Source organism: Acomys minous (genome assembly GCF_964271855.1).
Source record: "Acomys minous genome assembly, chromosome: 5".
Lineage (NCBI taxonomy): Eukaryota > Metazoa > Chordata > Mammalia > Rodentia > Muridae > Acomys > Acomys minous.
Genome location: NC_140494.1, coordinates 130,026,217 through 130,050,636, shown reverse-complemented (window position 1 = coordinate 130,050,636; position 24,420 = coordinate 130,026,217). Strand labels below are relative to the sequence as shown.

At 48.9% G+C, this 24,420-nt stretch overlaps 1 protein-coding gene across 1 annotated transcript in view; it reads left to right on the top strand.

The window, feature by feature from the left end:
* Positions 1 to 20,961, top strand: part of LIPC (lipase C, hepatic type) — a 150,151-nt gene extending 129,190 nt beyond the window's left edge. Inside the window, exons 5-10 of the mRNA XM_084782740.1 lie at positions 894 to 1,011; positions 2,879 to 3,112; positions 5,407 to 5,649; positions 14,777 to 14,894; positions 16,350 to 16,568; positions 20,799 to 20,961. Of these exons, the coding sequence (XP_084638866.1) occupies positions 894 to 1,011; positions 2,879 to 3,112; positions 5,407 to 5,649; positions 14,777 to 14,894; positions 16,350 to 16,568; positions 20,799 to 20,910 (1,044 nt within the window). The 3' untranslated portion in view covers positions 20,911 to 20,961. The remainder of the gene's footprint in view (positions 1 to 893; positions 1,012 to 2,878; positions 3,113 to 5,406; positions 5,650 to 14,776; positions 14,895 to 16,349; positions 16,569 to 20,798) is intronic.
* Positions 20,962 to 24,420: the final 3,459 nt, after the last annotated feature.

Below are 24,420 nucleotides of genomic sequence, written 5' to 3'. Positions count from 1 at the left end.
GATTTAATTCCTGTCCTGACTTCCATCATGGATGGACCATAGCAAGAGGCTAAAATAAACCCTTCCCTCCCTGGGTTGCTTTCGGTCAGTGTTTTATCACAGCAACAGAAAGCAGACTGGGACATATGGGTAGCTAGGAATGCAATCCAGTACAAAATCCTCAAACATAGTGGGAGACCAGTGATCTGGCCCAGCAGTTTAAACCCTTGCTGCGATGCCTGAGGACCTGAGTTCAATCCCCAGGACTCCTGTGGTAGAAAGAGAGAGCTGACTCCCTCAAGTTGTCCTCTGACCTCACACACATGTACGCACACATACAAAATGTCATTAAAAAAATTGGAAAAAGAAAATTGAGATTTTTTTCTCACAATATTTAAACTTTAAATGCACAGTTATCCATTATGAACTTTGTAAATAACAATGTCCTGTCGCAATGTTATACAAAATTAGGTGTACACGTGCTCTTGTGACATGTAGGTCCCAGTTTGGACATGCCAATGTGGCCTACAACAACTGTGTTTCACCCGGTATTGCTCAGAAAAAAAAAAAAGATACATCTGTCCTAAGGAATCTAAGCACACTTGTAAGCCATCAATCCCATATAAGTGTGGCATCCCACCTGTAATTACAGCCTTAAAAGGCAAAGACAAGGGATCCCCACTTTCTACAGGGCACCAATGTCCAGGTGAAGCCAGGCAGGCAGGAGACTACCCCTACCCTGATCCCATCACCCAAGGTGATGGTCAGTGAGGTGACAGGCCAGTTTCCCAATATAAAACATCTGATTTGTGGGCAGCGTCAAGCATGGATGGGTGCCCCATGGAAGAAGGCCCTAAGGGAGGCTCTTGGCCTCACACCACCCCCTCCTTCAACCCTCTTGCCCTGTCTTCCAGGAATCTGTGAAGTTTTCTCGAAGCAAAGTTCACCTAATCGGGTACAGCCTGGGAGCGCACGTGTCGGGCTTCGCAGGCAGCGCCATGGGTGGGAAGCGCAGGATCGGAAGAATCACAGGTACCCCTGATGGGTAACCCCACGCAAGCGCCAGGGCACGGGGTGCAGGGAGCAGGGAGCAGGGAGCAGCGCGGGGCACGGGGCGGGGCGTGGAGCGCAGGGCACAGGGGACGGGCGCGGGGTGCAGGGCTCAGGGCGCAGGGCGCGGGGCGCGGGGAGTGGCGCGGGGCAGGGTGCGGGGCGCGGGGCGCGGGGCGCAGGGAGCCCCTGCTTTCCTATGCTCATTGCCTTGACTGTTAATTGAGGGGTGACACCAAACACTCCCCAACATGACTTCCGTCAGGATTTGCTGCTACCCATGAGAACGCAGACAGCAACAGGACAGCCCTTGCCCTGTGGCCTTTCTTTAGTGAATGACTCTTTCAAATAGGTCCAAAAGAGGATTCCAATTACATTTTGTAGCAACAACAACAAAAAAACAAACAAACAAACAGCTTTTATCTAGCCTGATACTCCTGCCTCCAATTGCATAAATTCCTCACCAAAGAAGCCTTGCTAGAAGGGCTCAGAAAACACACAGAGTGTGTAGGGGACATACTGCCGGCTGAGCAAGCTTGAGCACCTGAATTTGTTAGGATCCCACAAATGCGCATAAATGCCAAGTGGGTGTGGCATCCATCTCTCCTGTACTTCCAGCCTCAAAGGGCAAACACAAGGGAGCCCCATGCCTAGCTCTGCGAGCTCTGGGTTTGATTGAGAGACCCTGCCTCACTAAGATGGTGAAAGAACAATCAGGGGTGACTCCAGACACAAGTCTCCAGGCATCCCGTGCACACCCACCCACACACATGTACACCCCACACACGTATGCACACCCACACACACACATGTACACCCCACACACGTATGCACACACACACACACACATGTACACCCCACACACGTATGCACACACACACACACACACACACACACGGGTACCCACACACATGAAAACATGCACACCACACGCTGCACACCACACACACAATGGAAAATTAAAAGAGTTTCACAAAGTGAGTCATTGTCAGGCCTGAGCCCTCAGCAACCCTCCCCTCCCCCCCCATATCAGTTGGCATCGCCACATCCCAGCATTATAGCCAGGCCACCCACACAGGAGACAGCCAGAGAACTGTCAATCTAAAGAAGGAAATAAGGAACACACCACGGCTCCAGGAGGGCTGGAGAGCAGGTGACCTCACAGCTCACTGTCAGCTCCTCTCTTGGCTGCAGCAGGGATGGCAGCCAGGCCTGGCACCAAAGGGTCCCTTCGGAGAAGGAGAGAGCCCATGGCGCACGCACGCCCTCCCCCAAGCAGAGACCAGGAGCCATGCGTCTGCCTCTTGGAGCTGGGCTTACAGAAGGCCCTACCAGGTCACATTTTCACCCCTTCCTAAGGTTGTTCTGGACGTTCGATAAGATGACGTGCGCGTAGGAAGCCGGCATGTTCACGACTAGTGGTGACAGCACACAGGCAAACAAATCCTTCCTTCGCCCAAGAAATCAGACCTGAGCTGAATGAGCACCCGTGGGCTGCTGCCTTTTTATGCAAACAGATGCCGTAGAAACTGCCAGGGGGAGGCACTTAAAATTGATTTGCTTAAATAAATCAAGCACGCACTCATAACCTGATTGTTACCTCCTGGTCCTCTCTGCAAACCTCTTTTCCCCTTAGAATGATGCCTGGGCCTGGGTAATTTTCGGCGCCATGAATTTCTATGGCTCCCCAGCATAAAGGTTACAGTTAGAGGCTCTGGAGAAGCACCAAGCCCTTGTTTTCCTCTTCCTGCCTGCTCAGAAATGTGAAATGACCGCAGAGTCCGGAGGAGAGCTCTCTGCTGCTCTCCCCACGCTGACCTACCCTGGCTTTTGTTTGTTTTCCTACCAGGGCTGGACCCCGCAGGCCCTATGTTTGAGGGAGCCCCTCCCAACCACCGTCTTTCTCTGGACGACGCCAGTTTTGTGGATGCCATTCACACCTTTACCCGGGAGCACATGGGCCTAAGTGTGGGCATCAAACAGCCCGTTGCCCACTATGACTTCTACCCCAATGGGGGCACTTTCCAGCCCGGCTGCCACTTCCTGGAGCTCTACAGACACATTGCAGAGCACGGCTTAAATGGTAAGGACAGGGAGCCACAGCCCAGAGCCTCAGCCTGTTCCCCATGCTCTCCTGAGGCCTCCACGACGAACCAGCAAAGCTACAGACTCGGATGGAGGATCCCAAGGGCCTCTTGGAGGGCTAGTGCCCCGCTGCCCCCAGGCAGGTGCTTCCCATGACAGTCCAGAGGGTCCTAGAGGCCAGGCGGGAGGAGCACCCATCAGGAGCCATCACTTCCCACCCCTCCCCAGAGTGACACAGGAAGCTGCTCCAGGGGTACTGACTAACCCTGGTGAGAACTGAGTCCTAACCCTACCTGTTGCTCCCTCCTTTCTAGAACACGTGCTGACCGTCACTGCCACTTTCTCTTCAACACTAAACTTAAAAATGACACAACTAATTCTATGCACCCTACTTAGCTAACAGTGGGTGAGGAGAAACTCCAGAGTCCTTCACCCTTTGTTTAAGGGGCTGTCTTTCTGGGGTATTCCCGCAGCCACACCTGTACACCTACTCCCTCCCAGTGAGCTCCAGGAGCCTGTGAGGGTCTTTGAAACTGTTTCTCATTTGTTACACTGCTGCCTCCAGGCACGGCTGGGGAGAGCGCTCGAGTGGACGGCTAGCAGCTCAGCCCTCCGGAGAGGCACTCAGCAAGCGGAGCTGCTGCTGACCCACGTGACCAACGTCCTGTTCAGTCTTAAAACACTGAGGGAATCGGTCCAGGCAGAATAACCCGTGCCCGACCTTTGCTTTAGGCGGTCCTGTGTTTTCTGGTAGTTCCCTGACATTCCTGGAGAATAATTGGTTACAAGATTAGATTAGATATTGGGAGGTTTTCTTTTTTAAAGAGGTCAGGTATTAGCTTCATAGGCAGGGTGCCTGCACCGGAAAACCCCTGCTCTGCATAAAACCAGGTGTGGGGTAATTTCAGCACTGTAGAAGCAGAGGAAACCAGGAGTTCAAGGCCAGTCTGGGCAACATGAGACCCTATCTTTAAAACAAGGGGAGGGGGCGGGGTTAGTGAACCCGGAAGACGATTTGGTGTTTTGGGACACCGGCCATGTGTACTTGAGGATCTGAGTTGGATTCCCAGAACCATGTAAGGGAGGAAGGAGAGCATCAACTTCTGCAAGTTGTCTTCTGACTTCAGCACTTACACACTCACACACACACACACACACACACACACGCGCGCGCACGCATACTTTTAATTTTTTTGTTTTGCTTTTTCATACTTTTATTTTTTATTACATTTTATTTGTGCTCTCTCTCTCTCTCTCTCTCTCTCTCTCTCTCTCTCTGTGTGTGTGTGTGTGTGTGTGTGTGTGTGTAACTTACAGGAGTTAGTCTTCTATGTTCACCACCATGTCATAGTCACAAAGATCACACTCAGGCCTTCAGGCTTGGTAGTAAGCCAAACCCCTTTCTTCAGTAGGCCATCTTGCTGTCCCCCAATCTGCCCCAGAATACTAACCCATAAACATTTTGCCTCAGAATTGGGCCCCAAACCTGGCTGACGTGGCTCTGATAAGGACAGAGGAAGCTCACAGCCCTTTCCGAGTAGCTTTCCATGCAGACCTCAGCACTGGGCCTTTGCTAGCCGTGTGGGGCCTCAGCAGTGAGTGGTGCTGTCTTGCTTCGTTAAACAGCTGGCTTTTCCCTAGTGACATGCGATGCTTCTAAAGCCACCTCCTAGTGCATCCTACAATAGCAGGGTGGTCTCGGTGTGGCACCTACAGAGGTCTACTTTCTTTATCTTTCTGTTACAACCGACTAAGAGAACTCAGCAAGCCTGCTACACACACACACACACACACACACTCATACACACACATATATACACATACACACATACATACACACACATACACACATACACACACATATACACACATACACACATATACACACATACACACATACATATACACACATACACACATACATACACATATACACACACATACACACATACATACACACATATACACACATACATACACACATACACACACATATACACACATACACACATACATACACACATACACATGCACACATACACATATACACACACATACACACATACACACACTAACTTATACACACAGACATACATACACACATATACACACACACTAATCTACACATACACACACATAACATACAAACACATACACACACATAACATACACACACACATACACACATACACAGACACACACACACTAATCTGCCTAGGGCTGAAACCACTGAGTGTTTTGTTGTTGACTTGGGGCTCAGGGCGCTAACGGCCTTCTCGTCCTGTGTCTCAGCCATACCCCAGACCATCAAATGCGCCCACGAGCGCTCGGTGCACCTCTTCATTGACTCCTTGCGACACAGCGACCTGCAGAGCATCGGCTTCCAGTGCAGCGACATGGACAGCTTCAGCCAGGGCCTGTGTCTGAACTGCAAGAAGGGACGCTGCAACACGATGGGCTACGACATCCGCAAGAATCAGTCAGGCAAGAGCAAGAAGCTCTTCCTCATCACCCGAGCCCAGTCCCCCTTCAGAGGTGAGTGTCCCACCCGAGAGGTTCGGGAGCTCCTTCTGGGCTGTGGTGGCAAGAGAAGGAAGCCAGGGAGGGAGAGCTGTAGGCACGTGCAAAGTTGCACGGGCCAATCGCTGCTCGCTGCTCTGAGAGTTCACAAGCGGGCTTTCGGCATCATCCCACTCACCAGTGACCCATTGACAGAGACCACCTCAGGCTCGGTGAAATCCAACAGGTAGAAACAGTTACTTCTCTTTATTTCAACAAATTATCTTGCTCCAGAGGCATCCAAATGAGAACAGTACCACATTGTCACTGATGTGGAGGGCTTCCGGAAACCAGTCAGGGGTAAAGCTGGGGCCTGCATCTCCAACCTCCCAGTTCCTCTTCACTCCAGCCACCAGGCAAGGTACTCAGGGGTGCAAACTGAGGTCTCTCCCGATGGGGATCAGTGTCTGTGGCCGCATCAGGTTGCCCTGGGGAAGCTGGAGACAGCACCTTGTGAGACTGACCTGGTCCACAATACTATCATGGTCCAGGAAAGGTATCCATCCACTAAGCCTAGGTAGATAGTTAAACACTTTTTACATTTTTTACTACTTTTATTTATTAAATAACATATGAGGAAGGAGGGGGGATGTGCCACAGTGCACATATGGACATCAGAGAACAATTTGCAGAGGTCAGTTCTCTCTGTCCACCATGTGGTTTCAGGGATTGAACCTAGGTTATGGGGCTTGTTGGCAAGCACCGTTACTTCCACTGCCACATTCTGAACCTTGATTTAAGTACTTCAGAAAAAACAAACAAACAAACAAACAAAAACCCAGAATCCAACAGGATACTTCTCCTCATGCCAGCCCCAGCTCAAGGGCTCAGCTACATACGTGGCTGCTAAATCAGACAGCGCAGAAGTGAAGAAACAACCCATGGATGTGCTGGTACAAGGCCGTCAGTGCAGGCCACGCAACTGCCCCTTAGCCAACGGCCGCGGCCATCTCTGATGTGGGCTCCTGGCCACCACCAGCATTTTGAAAACTACATGTAGAACCTTAAAAAGGACACATTTGGCGAACCTTGGTGTGCAGAGAAGCCACAATCCATATTTGTCTAGGACATGTAATCGCAGTGCTGTACATTTTTGGTCAGGGCCTGGTGTGGCAAGATAAATGTCACCTCATGATTGTAGTGTCCCTAGCTTGGCCCACATCCCCTGGCTCCCGAGATATTTGACAAAAGCATCAAAAGATTCTATTTCTCTGCAACCCTGGATGCCAGAACTCCGGTAAACACCGCTAAATGCGGCTTTGGCAGAAGAGACGTGGGGAGTGGCCACCCGGCGGATCCAGGCAAATTATCAGTTTCTTCCGCCCTCAGTCTCTCAGGAGGAAGCGTTTGCAGTTGGGAGGCTGTTCTTAAAGGACAGGGAGGCATCTGTAGTAAGCCCTGCTTAGCTAGTGCCGCATTAGTGTCACCCACTCGCAGTCGGAGGAAGTACCTGGGTGGAGGGAGAGTGACACTTTATGAAGCTGTGGGCACTCTGCTTGGCATCGTACTGGGCCTAATATCACAGTGACAAAAAAAAAAGCGGGGTGGGGGTGGGGTGGGGGAGCAGAGGAGACAGAGACAGAAAATGCTGCACTGTATGAGATGTGTTTCGTTGAGATTTCCTATGAACACTTGGAGATGAGAGAGGGTGCCCGTGCCCCATTTGTGAGTGGCGAGTGCTGTATCCAGCTGCAGCCGGCCTGACGCAGCCCCAGAGTGACCTCGCCCTCCTGACTCACTCCAGCCATGGCCTCCTCCCTGACTCTCCAGTCTTCCCAGACCTCCTCTAGGAGGTGACCAGACAAACTGCCACTTGAGAGATCCATCTGTCTTTGGCTTTTCTCAGCTAATTCTTTGGAAGTTTCCACTATATTCCAGAGGGGAGAGTTCCAGAAGAATCAGGGAGAAACTTGAGATCAGCATAAGGAATGTCAATTTTTAGCCACAAAGCAAGGCGTGTGTCTGCAAGTGCGGGTATGAGCCACCGGCCGGCGATGGGTCTTTTTGTTGGGTTGCACCTGGCCAGCCCAGCAGAGAGGGAGCTGGAGAAGGCAACACGGAGTCACATCCATAGAAGGCAGAGGCGCCTGTCGCTTTGAGGTGCTGTGAGGAGTGTTCCATCTCAAAGGACGAGTTCCAAAGAAGGCACAGGGTGTTGGTAGCAAGGAGAACCAAACTCTGGGCTCTGCCTCCCAGAGGAGAGCTATCGTTACCACCATACAGTGAAGACCCACAGCACAAGGAGTTGAAAAGAGGGGGTCACCAACACAATATCCCACATGCACACATGTGCACACACACACACACATGCACACACACATGCAAACACATACATGCACACACATACATGCATATACATACTCATTCACAAGCATACACACATAAACATACATATATGCTTATACATACCTACCCCACACATATACATTTATGTATATATAGACAATATACATGCACAAACCTCTATACATACACACATTTACAAACACACATGTATATATGAATAAACATGCATCTGTATACAGAAACACATTAATATAACCATGATTACATTTAAATACACACATAAAGACACATGTATGCAATGCACAAATATGCACACACACAAATACATACATGCACACAGATGCAGAGAGAGATTCATACACATGCATATGCAAGCACATGCACAAATATACCATATACATATATATATAAGTACATGCATACATACATTTACTTACATGCATTTAGAGTATATACATGCATGTGAATACATACATGCAGACACACAGAGACATGAACACATATACACATGTATTCAGATGCACCACACACAAATGCATAAATGCGTACACATACACAGACATACATGCACTCCTACATATTTCCCTTTCTCCTTTCTTAGGCAGCCAACAGCACACTAACAAGCTACCCACAGAAGAGGCGGGTGTCCAGGCTCCTTACATGACATGGCTGCTAGAATAAACACATACCCCAGGACACATGCTTACAAAGCTCCTTGCCCCTCCTTCCTTCCCTTCCCACACCTCTGGGCTGTGCCCTGCCTCAGCATCAGGACCACACCATCCTTCATCCTGTGACTGTCAGCTTCCCTGAAGTATAGGATCAAGTCCTTGGCACATCAGAAAAGCACAGGAGAGTTCATTCCTACAGCTCAGTGAGGCAAAACCCACACCCAGGGGAGCAAAAGCCATTTGTGATGTTTGCAGAGAGGTTTTAAGAGACCTCTGGAGACAGTAACAGTTCACAGGGAAAAAAGGGGGCAGGAAACAAAACACTTTCTTTTCACGGGTTCTATACCTTGTGTTCATAATGGTCGCCATGAGGAGAAAAATTTTGGTTTTTGTTTGTTTTAACAAATGGGACTGGTCAATTCCGTAGGAATGAGAACCCAGGCTTTTTCATGGCACCGACTCACTTCAGGTCTCTGCTCTGGGAGGGAGTCACCTCACCACATTCCGGTCAGCAGATTCCTTCAGGGCCTTTTATCTATGAGACGTGAAATCATTTCTCCTGTCAGAACACGGGCTTATCTGGACTCTTTGAAGTCACGGGGTAATTTTTTTTTTTTTTTTTTTTTTGCCAAATCATCTTTTTAGGAACCCAATTAAACACATACAGTAAGCAAGCAAAGCAGTAATGCTTTGCCCTTAACCTTTGTAATTCTATCAACATCTAAGAAAAAATGTTTACACACATGTTCAAATAAGAGCCAATAATTAGTTCTTGGCTAGGGGCTGAGCCCAAAGTCCTGTGCACGTGAGATGGGCCCTCTCCCTGCTGAGCCATATTCCCACCTAAAGGGGGTTTTCATGTTGAAATCATTTTACCTCGAGATTTCTCCAAATGAGTGGCTGCATTCTGCGTGCAGAGTCCCAGTGCAGAGATGGGGTCTGCAGGAATGTTCTCTGAACACTGTGGCCCCATTGTCATGGAGGAGATGGTGCCCCCCACTCCCCTCAGTCAGATCTGCTCTAAGCTCCCCCCAGGGAGTGGTTCATTTGTTCTCATTTTGTTGTATTATTTTAATTTAACTGTTTTGGATTTTTAAGACAGGACTTGACTGTATAGCCCAAGCTAGCCTCAAACTTGTGGTGGCGCGTCTGCCTCAGCCTTCCAAGTCCTCGGATTGCAGCTGTACGCCACCACACCTGACGTCCCACCATGGCATACTTGCCTCCTGAGCAGGCCCACTCTTGACAGCCTCGCAGCTCCCCCCCCCCCACCCCCCGATAGGTTGTGTGAGCTTAAGGGGCCTTGATGCTCATCCCAGATGCCAACACTGCAGCCTCCTCGACATGGAGTTCCATGTCCTCCCACTGTGCACTTAGGAAAAAGAGAGACAAAGGCACATATCCAACTTAGGGACAAGAAATTCTCACCCAGCTGGGCATGGTGGTACACGTCATTAATCCTAGCACTCGGGAGGTGGATCTCTGAGTTCGAGGCCAGCCTGGGCTACAAAGTAAGTCTAGGACAGCCAGGGCTGTTAACACAGAGAAACCTCCGTCTCAAAAATGAAAGAAAGAAACTCTAACCCCAGGTCAGGGCTGGACCTTCAGGATACAGGAAGGGGGCCTCTGCTGAAGAGTCAGCCCAGGACGGATGTCACGAGGTGGGACAAGTACTTTACCTTGGGCTACTTGCGATCAAGCGTTTGACTTTGACTTCCAAGGGCACACACAGCTTGCAGAACACTAAATACTGGGAGACTGGAGAAGGGGCAACTGGAACTCCTGGCTTGGAGGTCTGTCCCATGTTCCACTGTCCGGTGCCCATGTCTGAAATTCATCACCATCATCAGAATCCACCGGCGTAGGGCTCCCCTGAGAAGCAGGACCCCACTGTCTGGCGTGGCTCTGCGGAAGAACACAAGGGGAACGCCCCACAGAGGTGGGCAGTGGAGAGGAAGTCAGCAAGGACAGTGTCAGCTCCCAAACATGACATGGGGTCACGGGAGGCAGAGGAAAGAATAAGCCTGGGGGGAACCCCCAAAGAAATGGGAGGAGGGGCTGATTGCGATGATCATCATCGTAGGGGTGCAGCTGTTGGAGTCTGGGCAGGGGCAGAGGAAGGTCTGTGGCTCCTCCCCTCAGCACCACCTCAGCACCCAAAACCACCCAGAAGCCAGCTGGCAAAAAACATGCAGATACCACAGGCGTCACATTCCAGGTCCAGAGCGAAGCAGAGAAGGGCAGAGGGTGCGAAGGACCCTAGGGGTACCCACAGCGAAAGAGAGCCAGCACGTTGCCGTTATTTAATCTCACTAAGAGAACCAAAACCGAGGCTTGAGGATGTGGCCCAGTGGGTAGGGAGCTTGCCTGGCATGCACGGAACCCCGGGTTCAATCCCCCTATGCTGCATAAACTTGAGGCATTGGTACACACCTGTAACCGCGGCATGTGGGAGGCAGAGGCAAACAGATCAGCAGTTCAAGGCCAGCCTCTGATACAAAGCAGGTTCAAGCCAGCCTGGGCTCCAAGAGACCTCAGAAAACCAAAATTGAAAGAGAACCGAAACACAAGGGGGTAGGTGGCTGAACCCCTAAGTACATCAGGGTGTAGCTTGATTGTTCTCCCCTTTGCGGTGCTGTGTGCCTCTCTATGGCTCTTTAACAAAGAGCTCTGACCTCCTGTCATGAGTCCACACTGACAAGATTCCCTCCCCTAAGGCTGAGCACACTGAAGCCCACCACACATGGCAGAGGGTGGCCGGTTTCAGTGCCAGCTCCCCCCAGGCCAGGGCTCTGTAGCTTCTTGCTCTCTTGTTCGCTTTTGAAACATTTTGTAAAGCTCCCTTTCCCACTAAGAGCATAATTAAAGCACTACTGTAGGAGGTGTGAATCTTAGAGCAAAGCATCAACTCTGCCTCTCTGCTCTCTCCCGTGGGGACAAGTTTGGGCGACGTCCTGACTCCTGTGACTTCTGGGAATATGTGGACTCCCTGTACTCTGCCGATTAGCGTCTGCTCTTATACACCATAGACGATCATGCATTGTGGTTCTAACTTCTGCCTTTCTTTCTTTTCGTTTCTTCCATCAGATGAAATTGTTTGGGAAAATAACTTTAAAAACATTTATTTTATTTTTAGGCGTATGTGTGTGTGCGTACGCACATGTGAGCTCAGGTACCCATGGAGGTCAGAAGAGGGTGCAGGATTCCTGCAGTTACAGGCAGTTGCCAGTGCTAAGAATCAAATTTGGGCCTCTATGTCCTACCCCCCTCCCACCCCCATCCCCCTCATCCCCCACCCTCCCCCCACCCCCACAAGAGCAGCACATGCTCTTAACTACTGAGCCATCTCTCCAGCCATTTCTCTGGCTCTGGGGGAAAAGTGACTTTTAATGGCTTCTCAGAGTGAATTACATGGTTGGGCTCATGGTCTCAGGGCCGAGTGTGCAATATCGGTCATTGGTCACTAGAAGGTGAGCAATGCACTTACGCCTGTCTCTTTCCTCAGAAGATAACACCGCAAGGAAGGTAAAGCCAGCTCTGTAGAAACCATGTGAAGGAAATTAAGGCCACTGCATGAGCAGCTCGGCCTCTGTGACTCAGCAAAGCATGGCACGGCAGTTACCAAGACTGTAGTTAAGGGCACAGCAACTGATATAACAAAGTCGCATCTCAGAAACATGTCACCATTTTACCAGGATTGACTGCTTACAGTGTTCCTGGGTTCTTTTTATTTTATTTAATTAATTTATTTATGTACTGGATTTTTGAGAAAAGGTCCCTCCATGTGGTCTTGGCTGTCCTGGAGCTTGCTATGTAGACCAGGCCAGCCTCACGTTCATAGAGATCCTCCTGCCTCTGCCTCCGTAGTGCTGGAATTAAAGGAATACACCACTACACCCAACCCTGGCTTATTATTAGTTAAATAATTATTTTAACTTTTTAAAATTGTAAATCTCTTTTTACACTTCATCTTTATTTTCCCCCTTGGCATATACGGGAGCTATTGATGGGGAGCTATTGATACGGGAGCTATTGATGGGGAGCTATTGATACGGGGCTGTTGGTCCTGGGGTCTAAACATTTAAAAGTTCAGTTGCTGCAGCTAGGCTAGCTGGGCTTACATCTCTGTAATGCTGCTGGCCCCTCGCTGTGTGATACTCAGAAAGTCGCCGAACGAACCTGTGCAGCACACATTTCTCTGTAAAATGAAACTGAGGACTAAATGAGCCGACATCCGCTCGGCCCCTGGGGAAACATCCACGGTTCTATTCGCTCATCGCCAACGCCATGGGGCTGAGCTTGCAGCCAATACCAAGCACCCCCTATAACCGAGGGCTGAATTGAAAACCCATCGTTCTAGAGAATTCCGTGAGCAATTAGGAGTGCACCCACCTTCTGCTATGGAGCAGCACAGGGGCCTGCCCCTGCCCCCACCCCACGCCACCCCCGCTCCTACCCCAGTGCCTGCAGCCTGTGTCCTAGGTAGATCTTTCCATTCTGCCTCGGTTCAATTTATAGCACCGCCCACTTATTACAGGGTTTCCGTGGCAACCACAAAATAGTGTAAGACCTCCCCAGAAGCTTCTGGGATGAGAAGCCAGGGTCCTTCCTCCCATGGCTGGCACCCAGGCAGTTAGGACTCCGTCTTGGGCCAGTAGCCCTTGTCTTATTTTTCACTGGCAGCCTTTTGTGATGCTGTCAGGACATCAGCCCAAGGATCTGAGCACTGGTAGGTACAGGGTCTGACTGTGTTGAGGTAGACAAGAGAAAAGGCTTCCTTCCAGAACCCTGCAGACGAGCACACCAGATGGCTGGGAAGACAAACAGCCAGAGGCGTCAGAGATCTGGAGCCAGAGTCTCCCTATTCCCATGGGAAAGTGGGCTCATGAGACCTGCAGATGCTAGAGGATGGGCATGTGGAGACCACGAGCCCTTTCTAGAGTTTGTCCTGTCCCTAAAAAGTTCATCTCCTTTGATTTGCTAAAGGGGACCATGGTCCAGGGTATGGAAGATTCCAACAGATGCACAACCTAGAAGCCAGTCAGAATGACAGCCGAGTTCTGTACCCCAATGTACCACTGTCTGTGTGTGTGCACGTGTGTGTGTGTGTGCGTGCACGCGCGTGTGTACATGTGTGTGTGTGCTGCAAGGTCAGAGGACCATGTGTGTATGTGTGTGTGTGTATGTGTGTGTATGTGTGTGTGCGCACACGTGTGTGTGTGTGTGTGTGTGTGTGTGTGTGTGTGTGTGTGTATACATGCTGTGAGATCAGAGGACTAGGATGTTGGCCCTCAGGGAGCCTTCCACCTTTTTGGGACAAGGTCCGTCATTGTCCTTGACCGGCTGGCTAGTGAGCTCCTCGGATCCTTGTGTATCTGCCTCCACTCTCACAGCAGCTGGGAATATAAGCAGTTCCCACCCCTGGCTTCTCCTGAGGAGATTGAACTCAGGTACTAACACCTGTGAGGCAAGAGCTATACTGACTGAGCCATTGCCCACTAGCTTTGACAGACAACACATATTTCTTTTGGTTTTGTGGTGCTATGGATAAAACCCAAGCCCTCCCACGTGTTAGGCCTCTCACAGAGATATATCCCCAGCCGTCATCATTACTATTATAAATACAGTATGTGTCCTGTGTCACATTCAGGGTATATAGAGGAGAAGGAAGAAAACTAATAGCATCCACAGTCCTACTGCTCAGAGCAAGAAAAAAATTAACATTCTGTCACCTAACCAACTAAACTTTTTCCTCTGCGCTTTTAAATTAAAAAAAAAAAAAAAGGATAAGAGTTTAAATTTGTAATTCCTATATAAATAGTTGGGCAAGGAAGTGTACTATGGAGAGTAAGGCAGGAAGATCGTGAGTCTGGTCCAGCCTCGGTTACAGAACAAGATCCTGCTTTATTTAAAACTTGCGCGCAGTTGGTGGAGAGCTGGCCAGGGAAGCCGAAAGCCCTGGCTTTGATCCCCAGCACCAAATAAGGCAGGTGTGATGGAACGCGCCTGTGATCCTAGCACTCTGGGAGGCAAAGCAGAAGGGTCACAGGTTCAAGGTCATCCTCAGCTACACAGCCAAAAAAAGTCCTAATTCAATTTTTTTCTCCTCCGCATCTCTGCCCCCGGCTTCCCTCCTCCACTGCTAGTTTATCATTACCAGTTCAAGATCCAGCTCATCAATCAAATCGAGAAGCCGGTGGAGCCCACGTTTACCATGTCTCTGCTGGGAACAAAAGGAGAAATGAAGAGGATTCCCATCACAGTGTACGTACCAGTGCAGCCCTAGGGCACGGTTGCTCCTCTCACAGGCTCCCGGCAGACTCCACTTTTCTTTTTTCTTTTTTCTTTTTTCTTTATTTATTTGTTTATTTATTTATTTATTTATTTATTTATTTATATGTGCATTGGTGTTTTGCCTGCATGTACGTCTGTGTGATGGTTTCAGATCTTGGAGTTACAGACAGTTGTGAGCTGCCATGTGGGTGCTGGGAATTGAACCCTGGTCCTTTGGAAGAACAGTCGGTACTCTTAACTGCTGAGCCATCTCTCCAGCCCCCAACTCCAATTTTGAAAGGGCACTTCCCACTGTGGTTGCCCCAAACACGCCAGTCAATGGGACACTTAACACAATCCTGCCTTTCACATCGCATCTCAGGCTTACCCAGCTCAGGGAGGGAACCGCGAACACCGTTTGTGAACGGGGCTATTGCTCTGTGAGCAGAGAAAAGCCAGACCTGGCTCCACTCAGGTGTGCAATGCAGACAAGACCTGGGTGAAGAGGAGGTGTGAGGGTGGGGAAGAGTATGCTCACAGAGGCTCCTGAATACCCTTCCACTGAGTTCAGGAACACACGCCCAGGAACAAAATTGAAACGATTCCCCTCTGACCCAGGTGTGCAAGCTCAGTCAGCCAGGAGTGCCTTCCCAATCCTACCCCTGCCCCCATGACACCCCCACACACACCAGCAGCCCCACAGTGCCTCACTCAGAGACTCCCTAGCTTTCCCAGTCAGAGAAAGACCACAATGTTTTCTGGCATCTCAGCCCTCCCCCGCAGCCTCGCTCAGGAAGTGATGGGTGAGCCTTCCTTTCAGGGACAGCTCTTGGCTTCCTAAAGATTGCTCCCAGCTTGATTCTTACCCTCCAAGTGCTCTGCTGGGGGTTGGAGTGGGGGCTGCCGAACTTACCCTTAGGGTGGGCACTCGTAGATACCCACGCCTCTTTACCGCACTTGGCAGAAGCATCTCAGATGAGCTGTACCAGGGAATACCCCATCCAGTTTGCCTTACTTACACGTAGTATTACTGCTGTATTGTCAATAACTTCTCCCCAGAGATTGTTCTGGATCATAGTAAGGGCACAGAGCTGGTTTTCCTGAGGGGGAAAAAAGTGTGGTGTGGCGTGTCTGTGTGAATAAGCTACAGAGACTGTCCAGACCCATCGCCCAAACCTCACCAAGTTAGAAGGTGTTAACTCTATTCGTGACAGCAAAATATCTCAGCGCCTTTTGGATGTGATAATGCAGAAAGTAGTACAGCTTCCTGATTTTATTATTGGGGAAGCCCTTTTCAATCCTGTCACACCTATTGCCAATATTGTCTATTGAATTTAATTTTGGAAATGCAACAAAAATACTTCAAAGTCACTTAGGTGTCCTGAGTGTGCTTCAGTGTCACTTGGGTGCTCAACTCAGCTAACTGGCCTCCTTTGTATTTTCAAGGGGTGAAGGAATTACCAGCAATAAAACCTATTCCTTCCTTATCACGCTGGACAAGGACATTGGCGAGTTGGTAGTGATCAAGTTCAAGTGGGAAAACAGTGCGGTGTGGGCCAACGTGTGGAACACAGTCCAGACCATCATGTCATGGGGCACGGAACCTCACCACGCAGGCCTCGTTCTGAAGACCATCTGGGTCAAGGCTGGAGAGACGCAGCAAAGGTGACAGTAACATCTCCTCACTCTGTGCCTACAGGTTCCAAGTGGCTTCCCAACTCAGCCTCCCCCCCCAGTCAAGAAAGTGGGTACCATGGTGCTCTAGTGATGGGGCACAGGGAAGACACGGGGCCCTCCCTGGTTCACCTGGCCCAAGGTAGAAGACAGGATGGACACTAAGGTCTTCTGATAGTGTGGCCAGCTTCTTCCCACCCATGGCTGTCACCAGCTACTTCCTCTGGAGCCTGAGGTTTCACAAAGCCCAGGGTGCAGACAGGACACTGGGGGAACGACCGTTAAGAGCTATACATTCTGCTTTGTTGAGCCAGAGGAAGGCCTGAGAGACTGCAACCCCCAAAATCTCTTTCCCCTCTCTCTGCTTCTCTCTCTCTCTCTCTGTCTTCTTCTCTGTGTGTATTTATCTGTTTCTCTCTGTTTCTCCTTTTCTCTTTGTCTCTGCCACTCTGTGTCTCCCAGCCTCTCTATCTGTGTGTGTCTGCTTCTCTTTTTCTATTTCTATCTCTGTTTCATTGTTTCTCTGTCTCTGTCATATTGTGTGTGTCTCTCTCTCCCTCCCTTCCTCCCTCCCTCTCTCTCTCCCTCCCTCCCTCCCTCCTTTCCCCCTCTGTCTTAGGTGCCAAAGAATCACTGGAAACTCATTAAATATGCAGGGCTCTTGGATTCATACGCAGAGTTTCTGACCCAGTGTTTTAGAAGAGACCTAGGAGAACCCTGAGATGAAACATGATAAGAACAATGTGACCCCCTAAGAAATGACACATTTTGTGTCATCTCTCCTGGCCTCAAAGTTCCCAGGGACAGGAAAGAGTTGGGACAGGTGTAGGAAAAGAAGAAAAGGAAATACAGTCCACTGGTGCTTACAGACTTAGAGCAGAGGGATGCTTAACACACTTTGCCATGGCAACCACGGTTTCCTATAACATTGTATTCTCTATGGAAGGAAACTCCTGTGCGTCTAAAGGCTCTTTCCTAGCTCTGCATTCAAGAAATTCATCTCTTGTCTTCCTCATCCTTATGGGAAGGCCAGCTCTTTTTTTGGCTTAGCAGAGATGGCAAACAGTAGGCTGCACGCCTCTGGACCCCATGCCTCCCTCAGCCTCAGTTTTCACTGCCTGGAGCCGGCCCATGGCAGACTTATGCCTCAGTCACTTATGCAACTGCACTCTGAGATTTTTATCTCCCCCCAGAATGCAAGATGGTGGCAGTTGCTGAAAGGATCTTCTGCAGCTGTCAAATGACCTCCACATGATCACTCTGAGGAAATCAAACTGCTTCTCCTCCTCACACCCTTAGCTATTTTTGTAAGGCGGCGGCTTTGAGGGCCCTTTAGATCCACAGCCCTTCTGAGCACTGCCGCTCTCCACATTCTCTTAGCTAGAGACAACTGCTCAAAGAGGTTCACTGTGGCAGTCTGTGTGCCTTGCCCTCTGCAAGGTGGCATAAAACACCTCGCTGCTGTCCACACAGATGCACACCTCATAATGAAGAAGGAAAGAGAAAAAAGAAAAGGCTTGGTGAGCTCCTAAACTACAGAGAGCATGGGACAGAGTGATCGTTATGTTATGCTCACATGACCTGACGCGTAGCCCGGATGTGTGAATCAGGAGCCTGGGGCTCACAGGAGCTCCATAGCTAGTGAGTGTCTAAAGCCTGGATCTGCCTTGCTTGGGCCAGAATAGTTGTCCCTTCCTTGTTGGTATGCTATTTTAAGTGGTGCTTTCCTCTACTAGTTTTGGCTCCATTAATCTGACTTCTTTTTCTAACCCAATTTAGCAGAATTGCAATGCTGGGTATTAACATATGGTTCCATCAGCTCCTTCCTCTGAGTAGTAGGATGCCCATGCTTAAAAGGGTGGTGGGAGCTTTCTAGATAACTTGTCAACTGAGTGCTTGTCTTACAAGCACACGGACCCACTCAGCCTGGCCTACTTGGCTAAGTTCAAGACCAATGAGAGAGTCTTCCTGAAGAAAACAAGGTAGACGAAGCCTGAAGAACAACGCCCGAGGTTATGCTCTGACCTCCACATGTGCGCACACATGAACAAACCGCACACACATGAAGGAACAAAAAGAGGATAGGAACCAGGAGCTACAGTCTCTACAGTTTTCTAGGTTGTAAATACCCCTATATGTCTACACAGTACCACATGCCACCGGGGCGGGGGGGGGGGGGGGAGGGGGGGAACAGGGGGGAGCACCAGGGGGAGGGGCACCAGAGGGAGGGGGACACCAGGGGGAGGGGGCACCAGAGGGAGGGGGCACCAGGGGGAGGGGGTCACTGGGGGGAGGGGGGGTACCACCAAACTTCTGAGCTTGTGGCTTTCAGCATAAACTCTAGGACATCATCATTAGGAAAGCAAGATAAACTAATTTTGCTAACGGCATGCTCCACCCAAAGGTTTCTCCAACTTTAATGAACCTACAGATTTGTCACAAGGCAAGTCCTGCCTCAGCAGGCCTGGGTGGGACGTCAGAGTCCTCACTTATAACAGCATCCCAGGTGCTACTGCCACGGTCTGTGGACTTTGAATACCACGATCCCAGAGTTCCCTAGTCCAGGACAACTACAGACAGGGGGCTCAGGTCATAGGTACCTGGACTGGCCTGCAGCAGGCTTTGAGGGGACCATAGGCATTACCGGGAGACAGGCAGTGAGCTAAACATCATGGCTGACAGAGGCACTCAGAAATCTGTGTTGGTCAGTCCTACGTCATAGGTCACCACCTATAGCCTCAGATAATAAATAACTCTACCATTTAAAGACTGGGGTCTGTAGTAACAAGTAGAGACCATACAGCCTGTCTCATGGGACCAATGTTTACTACCTTTGGCAAACCAAAGTCTAGAGTTAAGATACAAACACAAGAACCCTACACTCTCAACCACTCCACTAAATGTAAGGGATAGAAGAAAAAAGGTTAAGTGGCTCCTCACCCTGTGCCTGCAGAGGAAGGGGTCTCAGTTAGGGCTCTACTACTGTGACAAAGACCATAACCAGAAACTTCCGGTGGAGGACAGGGTGTGTTGCATCTTACACTTCCAGGTAACAGACAGTCCATCACTTAGGGAAGTCAGGGCAGGAACTCAAGGCAGAAACCCGGAGACAGGAACTGAGGCGGAAGCCACAACGGAGTGCCGCTTACTGGCTTCCTCCCCGTGGCTTGCTCACCCTGCTCCCTGTGCCACCCAGTCAGCTGCCCAAAAGTGCTTCTATCCCAAGGGAGTGGTGCCCTTGTGTCAAGTAACAACCCAACCAACACAGCGAGGTTTGTAGTGAGGCGAAGAGAAAGAACAGGAAAATACGAGTAAGTAGAGTTGGTTGGTAGAACTATAGAGAGATGGCATTCTCACAAACAACAAAAACAAACAAACCAAACCAAGTGGGACTGGGGATGTAGCTCAGTGGGCAAAGTGCTTGCCTTGCGTGCATGAAGCACTAAGTTCGATCCTCATCACAAAGGAAAACTGGCATGACGGCCATGCCTGTGATCCCAGGAATTAGGAGGAGGCCACAGGAGAATCAGCAGTTCATGGTCATCCTTGGCACATAGTAGGTGTGCGGGCAGCCTGAGCTGTATGATATCCTGGTCTAGGAAAAAAATCTTAAATTACACCATTTTCTTAACTTAAAAAGTCTTGACTGATTGAGTAAAGGTTCTACTTTAGGTACAAAAAAAAAAAATTTAAAAAACTGGGAGTTTCTGTAACAATAGATTAGATAGATAGATAAGTGGATGGATGGATGGATGGATGGATGGATAGATAGATAAGATTAGATCGATTTGGAGTTAGCATAAAACAGCACTCAGGCCAAAATAATGATCAAAGCAATCAGACGCTTGGTTTCCTAAAGAAGCACCCTAAGGGGTCAGTGCCAGCTCAGTAGGTAGCAGGGCGGGGCTGCAGTGCTGAATTAGCAAGGCTGAACCCTAGGAACTGATCCTGGCAGGAAGTTGAGGGGCCCTGGATGTCTGTCCTGGAGTAGAGGCAACGTAACAACAGGGGGAGCCAGGGGCTCGGTGCAGCCCTCTGCTGCTTTCACTGACTTGAGCTTCGTTTTTCTGTGAAGTTATAAAAATATATTCAAACTTAAGAATCCAACGTAAAAAAATTCATTTCATATGCATTGCACAACTGGACTAGTATTTGATAAAAGATAAAACACTTGAATAAGCCCCATCAACACATGGTGCTCGCTTGTTTGTTTCTATTCAGAATGACATATTGCCCTGAAAACGCGGATGATCTACTGCTTCACCCGACCCAGGAGAAAGTCTTTGTGAAATGTGAAGTGAACTCTCAAAGACAGAGGCGGAAGAACAAATGAGTCAAAGAGGCCCATGCAAAAAACCAAATAAACCTATTTCTTTATCTGTAATGGTTGCCTTATTTGGAAGCCAAAATTACACAAAGAACCAAGCATAAATTTAAATAAAGATTATATGTAAAGGAGAGTGTGTTTTGCTTTATAAATTAAGCTGTCAAACTCTATTGCGTGAGATGGCTCAGCAGGTAAAGAAAGCTGTTTCCACCTCTTCTGTCCCTGGGACCCACACAGTAGAAAAAAGGAACCGACTCTTAACAAGTTGTCCTCTGACCTCATGTGCTTGGACACATACACACACATGTGTGTGCACACACAACACCAAATGTAAAAAAAACTGTCTTAAAACTGAGCTTAAACACTAGGTGATACATCTCCAAGTATTAGTACAATAAAAATTTCCCAATTCTATCTCTGATTAGATGTTAATCTATGCAAATAAGTTCAAATGTAAGAGCCATTTCAGACTTGTTATTGTAATTGACAATGTCGTTTACAGTTAAGTCAATTTCACCATATTTTCTTGCTATTTTTTTTTCTGGCCAATTTTTGAACCATGAAGGGAAAAAAAACTTCTTTAGTACATTATAGACATTCGATAAAACAAAATCCTAATTAACCCCTACTACTTACGTGTAGCCATGAATTTGCCAAGACAGTGCAGCTCTCTTCAAAAAAGTACAAATCACAGAAAAGAGTCACATCATCACATCTGTCTCACTGAGCCAAACAGAAGAATTCTGTTACCCTACTAGCAACAACAGTGAAAGCCGGACAGCGAGTATTTTAATTTTTAAATAACTAACTAATAAACGCAATTCGCTTCTTTCAGTGATACAGAGAAAGTGAATGAACAACTTGAACTGCCTCAAAGAGTCTCCCGTGGACTGAAAGTCTGCGTCCCCGGAGCTCATATGTTAAAACTTCAGGCAGTAATGTGGTGGTGGGGACGGAGCTCTGTGCTCAGGGACAGATCCTCGGTTACCTCTCTGTCTCTGTCTCTCTGTCTCTGTCTCTCTGTCTGTCTCCCCCCCCCCCTCTGTAGCAGGGACTTGTAAACAAAGGTTCTCACTCACCTCTGCCACATACACAGATGCAGACATATATACACATAAATTAAAAATAAATATATATTTACAATTTGAAATAAAAGGGATCTGGTACCCATCTCTTTTACTTTAGGCTATCTTCCCTGAGGCTCTTTCTCATAATGCCTAGAGTACCCCCAAGCCCCTGCTCAAGGTACCATCCTGCTGCCTCTGGTATGATGTACCATCAATCGCGCCAAATATTCCTCCCTCAGGGCCTGGTCATGGGCTCCATGGACACGAGACTCTTTACCCTAATAAAATCTATTCTGAGCAGCGCGTGGTGGTGCACACCTGTGATCCCAGAACTCAGAGAGGCAGAGGCAGGTAGATCTCTGTGAGTTCAAGGCCAGCCTGGTCTACAAGATAAGTCCAGGACAGCCAAGGCCACACAAAGAGACCTTGTTTCGGAAAAACCAAAACCAAAACCAAAAAAAGAAAGAAAGAAAGAAAGAAAAAAAGAAAGTTAATTGGTCTCAGTACCCTTTTCAACAAACCAACCAAACCTAACCTGCATTGTCTTTTTTTTGCTATGATATTTGGAAAGCACTTAGTCATGAGAACTCAGCTCTCCTAGGTAGAGGTAGTGCCCTACAAAGGCATAAAGAGACCCGGATTCTCAGCTCTCCACCACTCGAGAGCATACAACTGTGCAGCCATCAGAGCATGGAGAAGAGGCTCCCTGGCTCCAAAACTTGGGAGATGAATTTTCAAGCTATGACCATTTGGCCCAGTAGCCACAGCAGAGTGTGCCTGATGTCACACCTCAAGTTGTGTACTCGTAAACTGTGTCTTAGAGCAGCACATTCTATCACAAAGCACATAGTGGAAGTGGGTGCTAGGTGTGCTTATTGGTTGAGTTAGTGTCTAAAATAATCCAGAGAAGAGAAGTATGTTCTGTACAAGACAGGGAGCCTGGGACTCACCGAGGTTCTGTACGTTAAGCAGGGAGCCTAGGATGCACCGAGGTTCTGTATGTTAGGCAGGGAGCCTGAAACGCACCGAGGTTCTGTATGTTAGGCAGGGAGCCCAGGACGTACCAAGGTCCTGTACATTGTTAGGCAGGAAGCCTGGGACACACCGAGGTTCTGTGCGTTAGGCAGGGAGCTTGGGATGCACCGAGGTTCTGCACATTAGGCAGTGAGCCCAGGATGCACCGGGATTCTGCATGTTAGGCAGGGAGCCTGGAATGCACTGAGGTTCTGCATGTTAGGCAGGGAGCCTGGGACGCACCGAGGCTCAGCTCCACACAGCTCACAGGTCCCTGCTCTCCACTACAGCTCAAGGGGGAAACAACAACAAAACAACAAACCAGTCTGGGCGTCTTGGCCCACACCTTTAATCCCAGCACTTGAGAGGCAGAGACAGGTAGATCTCCGGGAGTTCAAGACCAGCCTGATCTACAAAGCAAGCCCAGACAGCCAGGGCAACAGAGTAACCTTGTCTCAAAAAGTCAAATAAACAAAAAACAAACAAACAAACAAAAGAGAAAAACAAAGAAATGCCTGCCTGTGACTCATCGACTTTATCTTTTTTGGTGGGGGTGGGGATTGGTTTTGGTTTTTCCGAGACAGGGTCTCTCTGTGTAGTCTCTGCCTCCCAAGTGCTGGGATTACAAGTGTGCACCACAACGCACGGCCACCAACTTTACCTTAATGATTTACTTTTGTTTCCCTTTGAAAATCCTATAAAACTACAGGGAATAGGGCAGGGAGGGGAAGGGAGCAGCAAACAGTTCGGTACCCAGATGAAGCCATCCTAACTGAACAGCCAGACATGATGGTGAAGAGATAGCTGAGAGTTCAACACCTCCATAGGAAGAGAAAGAGACTGGGCCTGGCTTGCACACTTGACACCTTAACGCCTACCCACAGTGACACACTTTCTCCAAAAAGGCCACATAAACTACAAGAGTGCCACACCTGCGGATGCCACACCCACAAATGCCACACCTACCAATGCCACTCCCTAAGCTTTCAAATATGAGTCTATGGGGGCCATCCTTATCCAAACCACCACACTGTCAAGAGCATAGGCAAACTCCAAGCAAAAGCCGGAAGCTGTCACAGTCACTCCAGGAAGGAGGAAGGACACCACAGTGCCCCAGGGGCCAGCGGGGCTCTGCCTCCTCTCTAGGTAGGCAGTGAAGCAAGAGCTCACGGTAAGAGCCCTTCTACAAACCGTGCACAGACACTTTGTGCACATCGTGTATAAATACCACATTTCACATGACGGGTAATATATATATATATATATATATATATATATATATATATATATATATGAATAAAGAGCAGAGTTAAACAAACACATGCCTACCACAGCTCCATGTCTTCTGACATTTATGTAAATTTCAATGGGTGATAAAATTAGCAATTATTTCATCTTTAGCAAGAAAAATCTGAAGCGACACATTCGTCGTAAC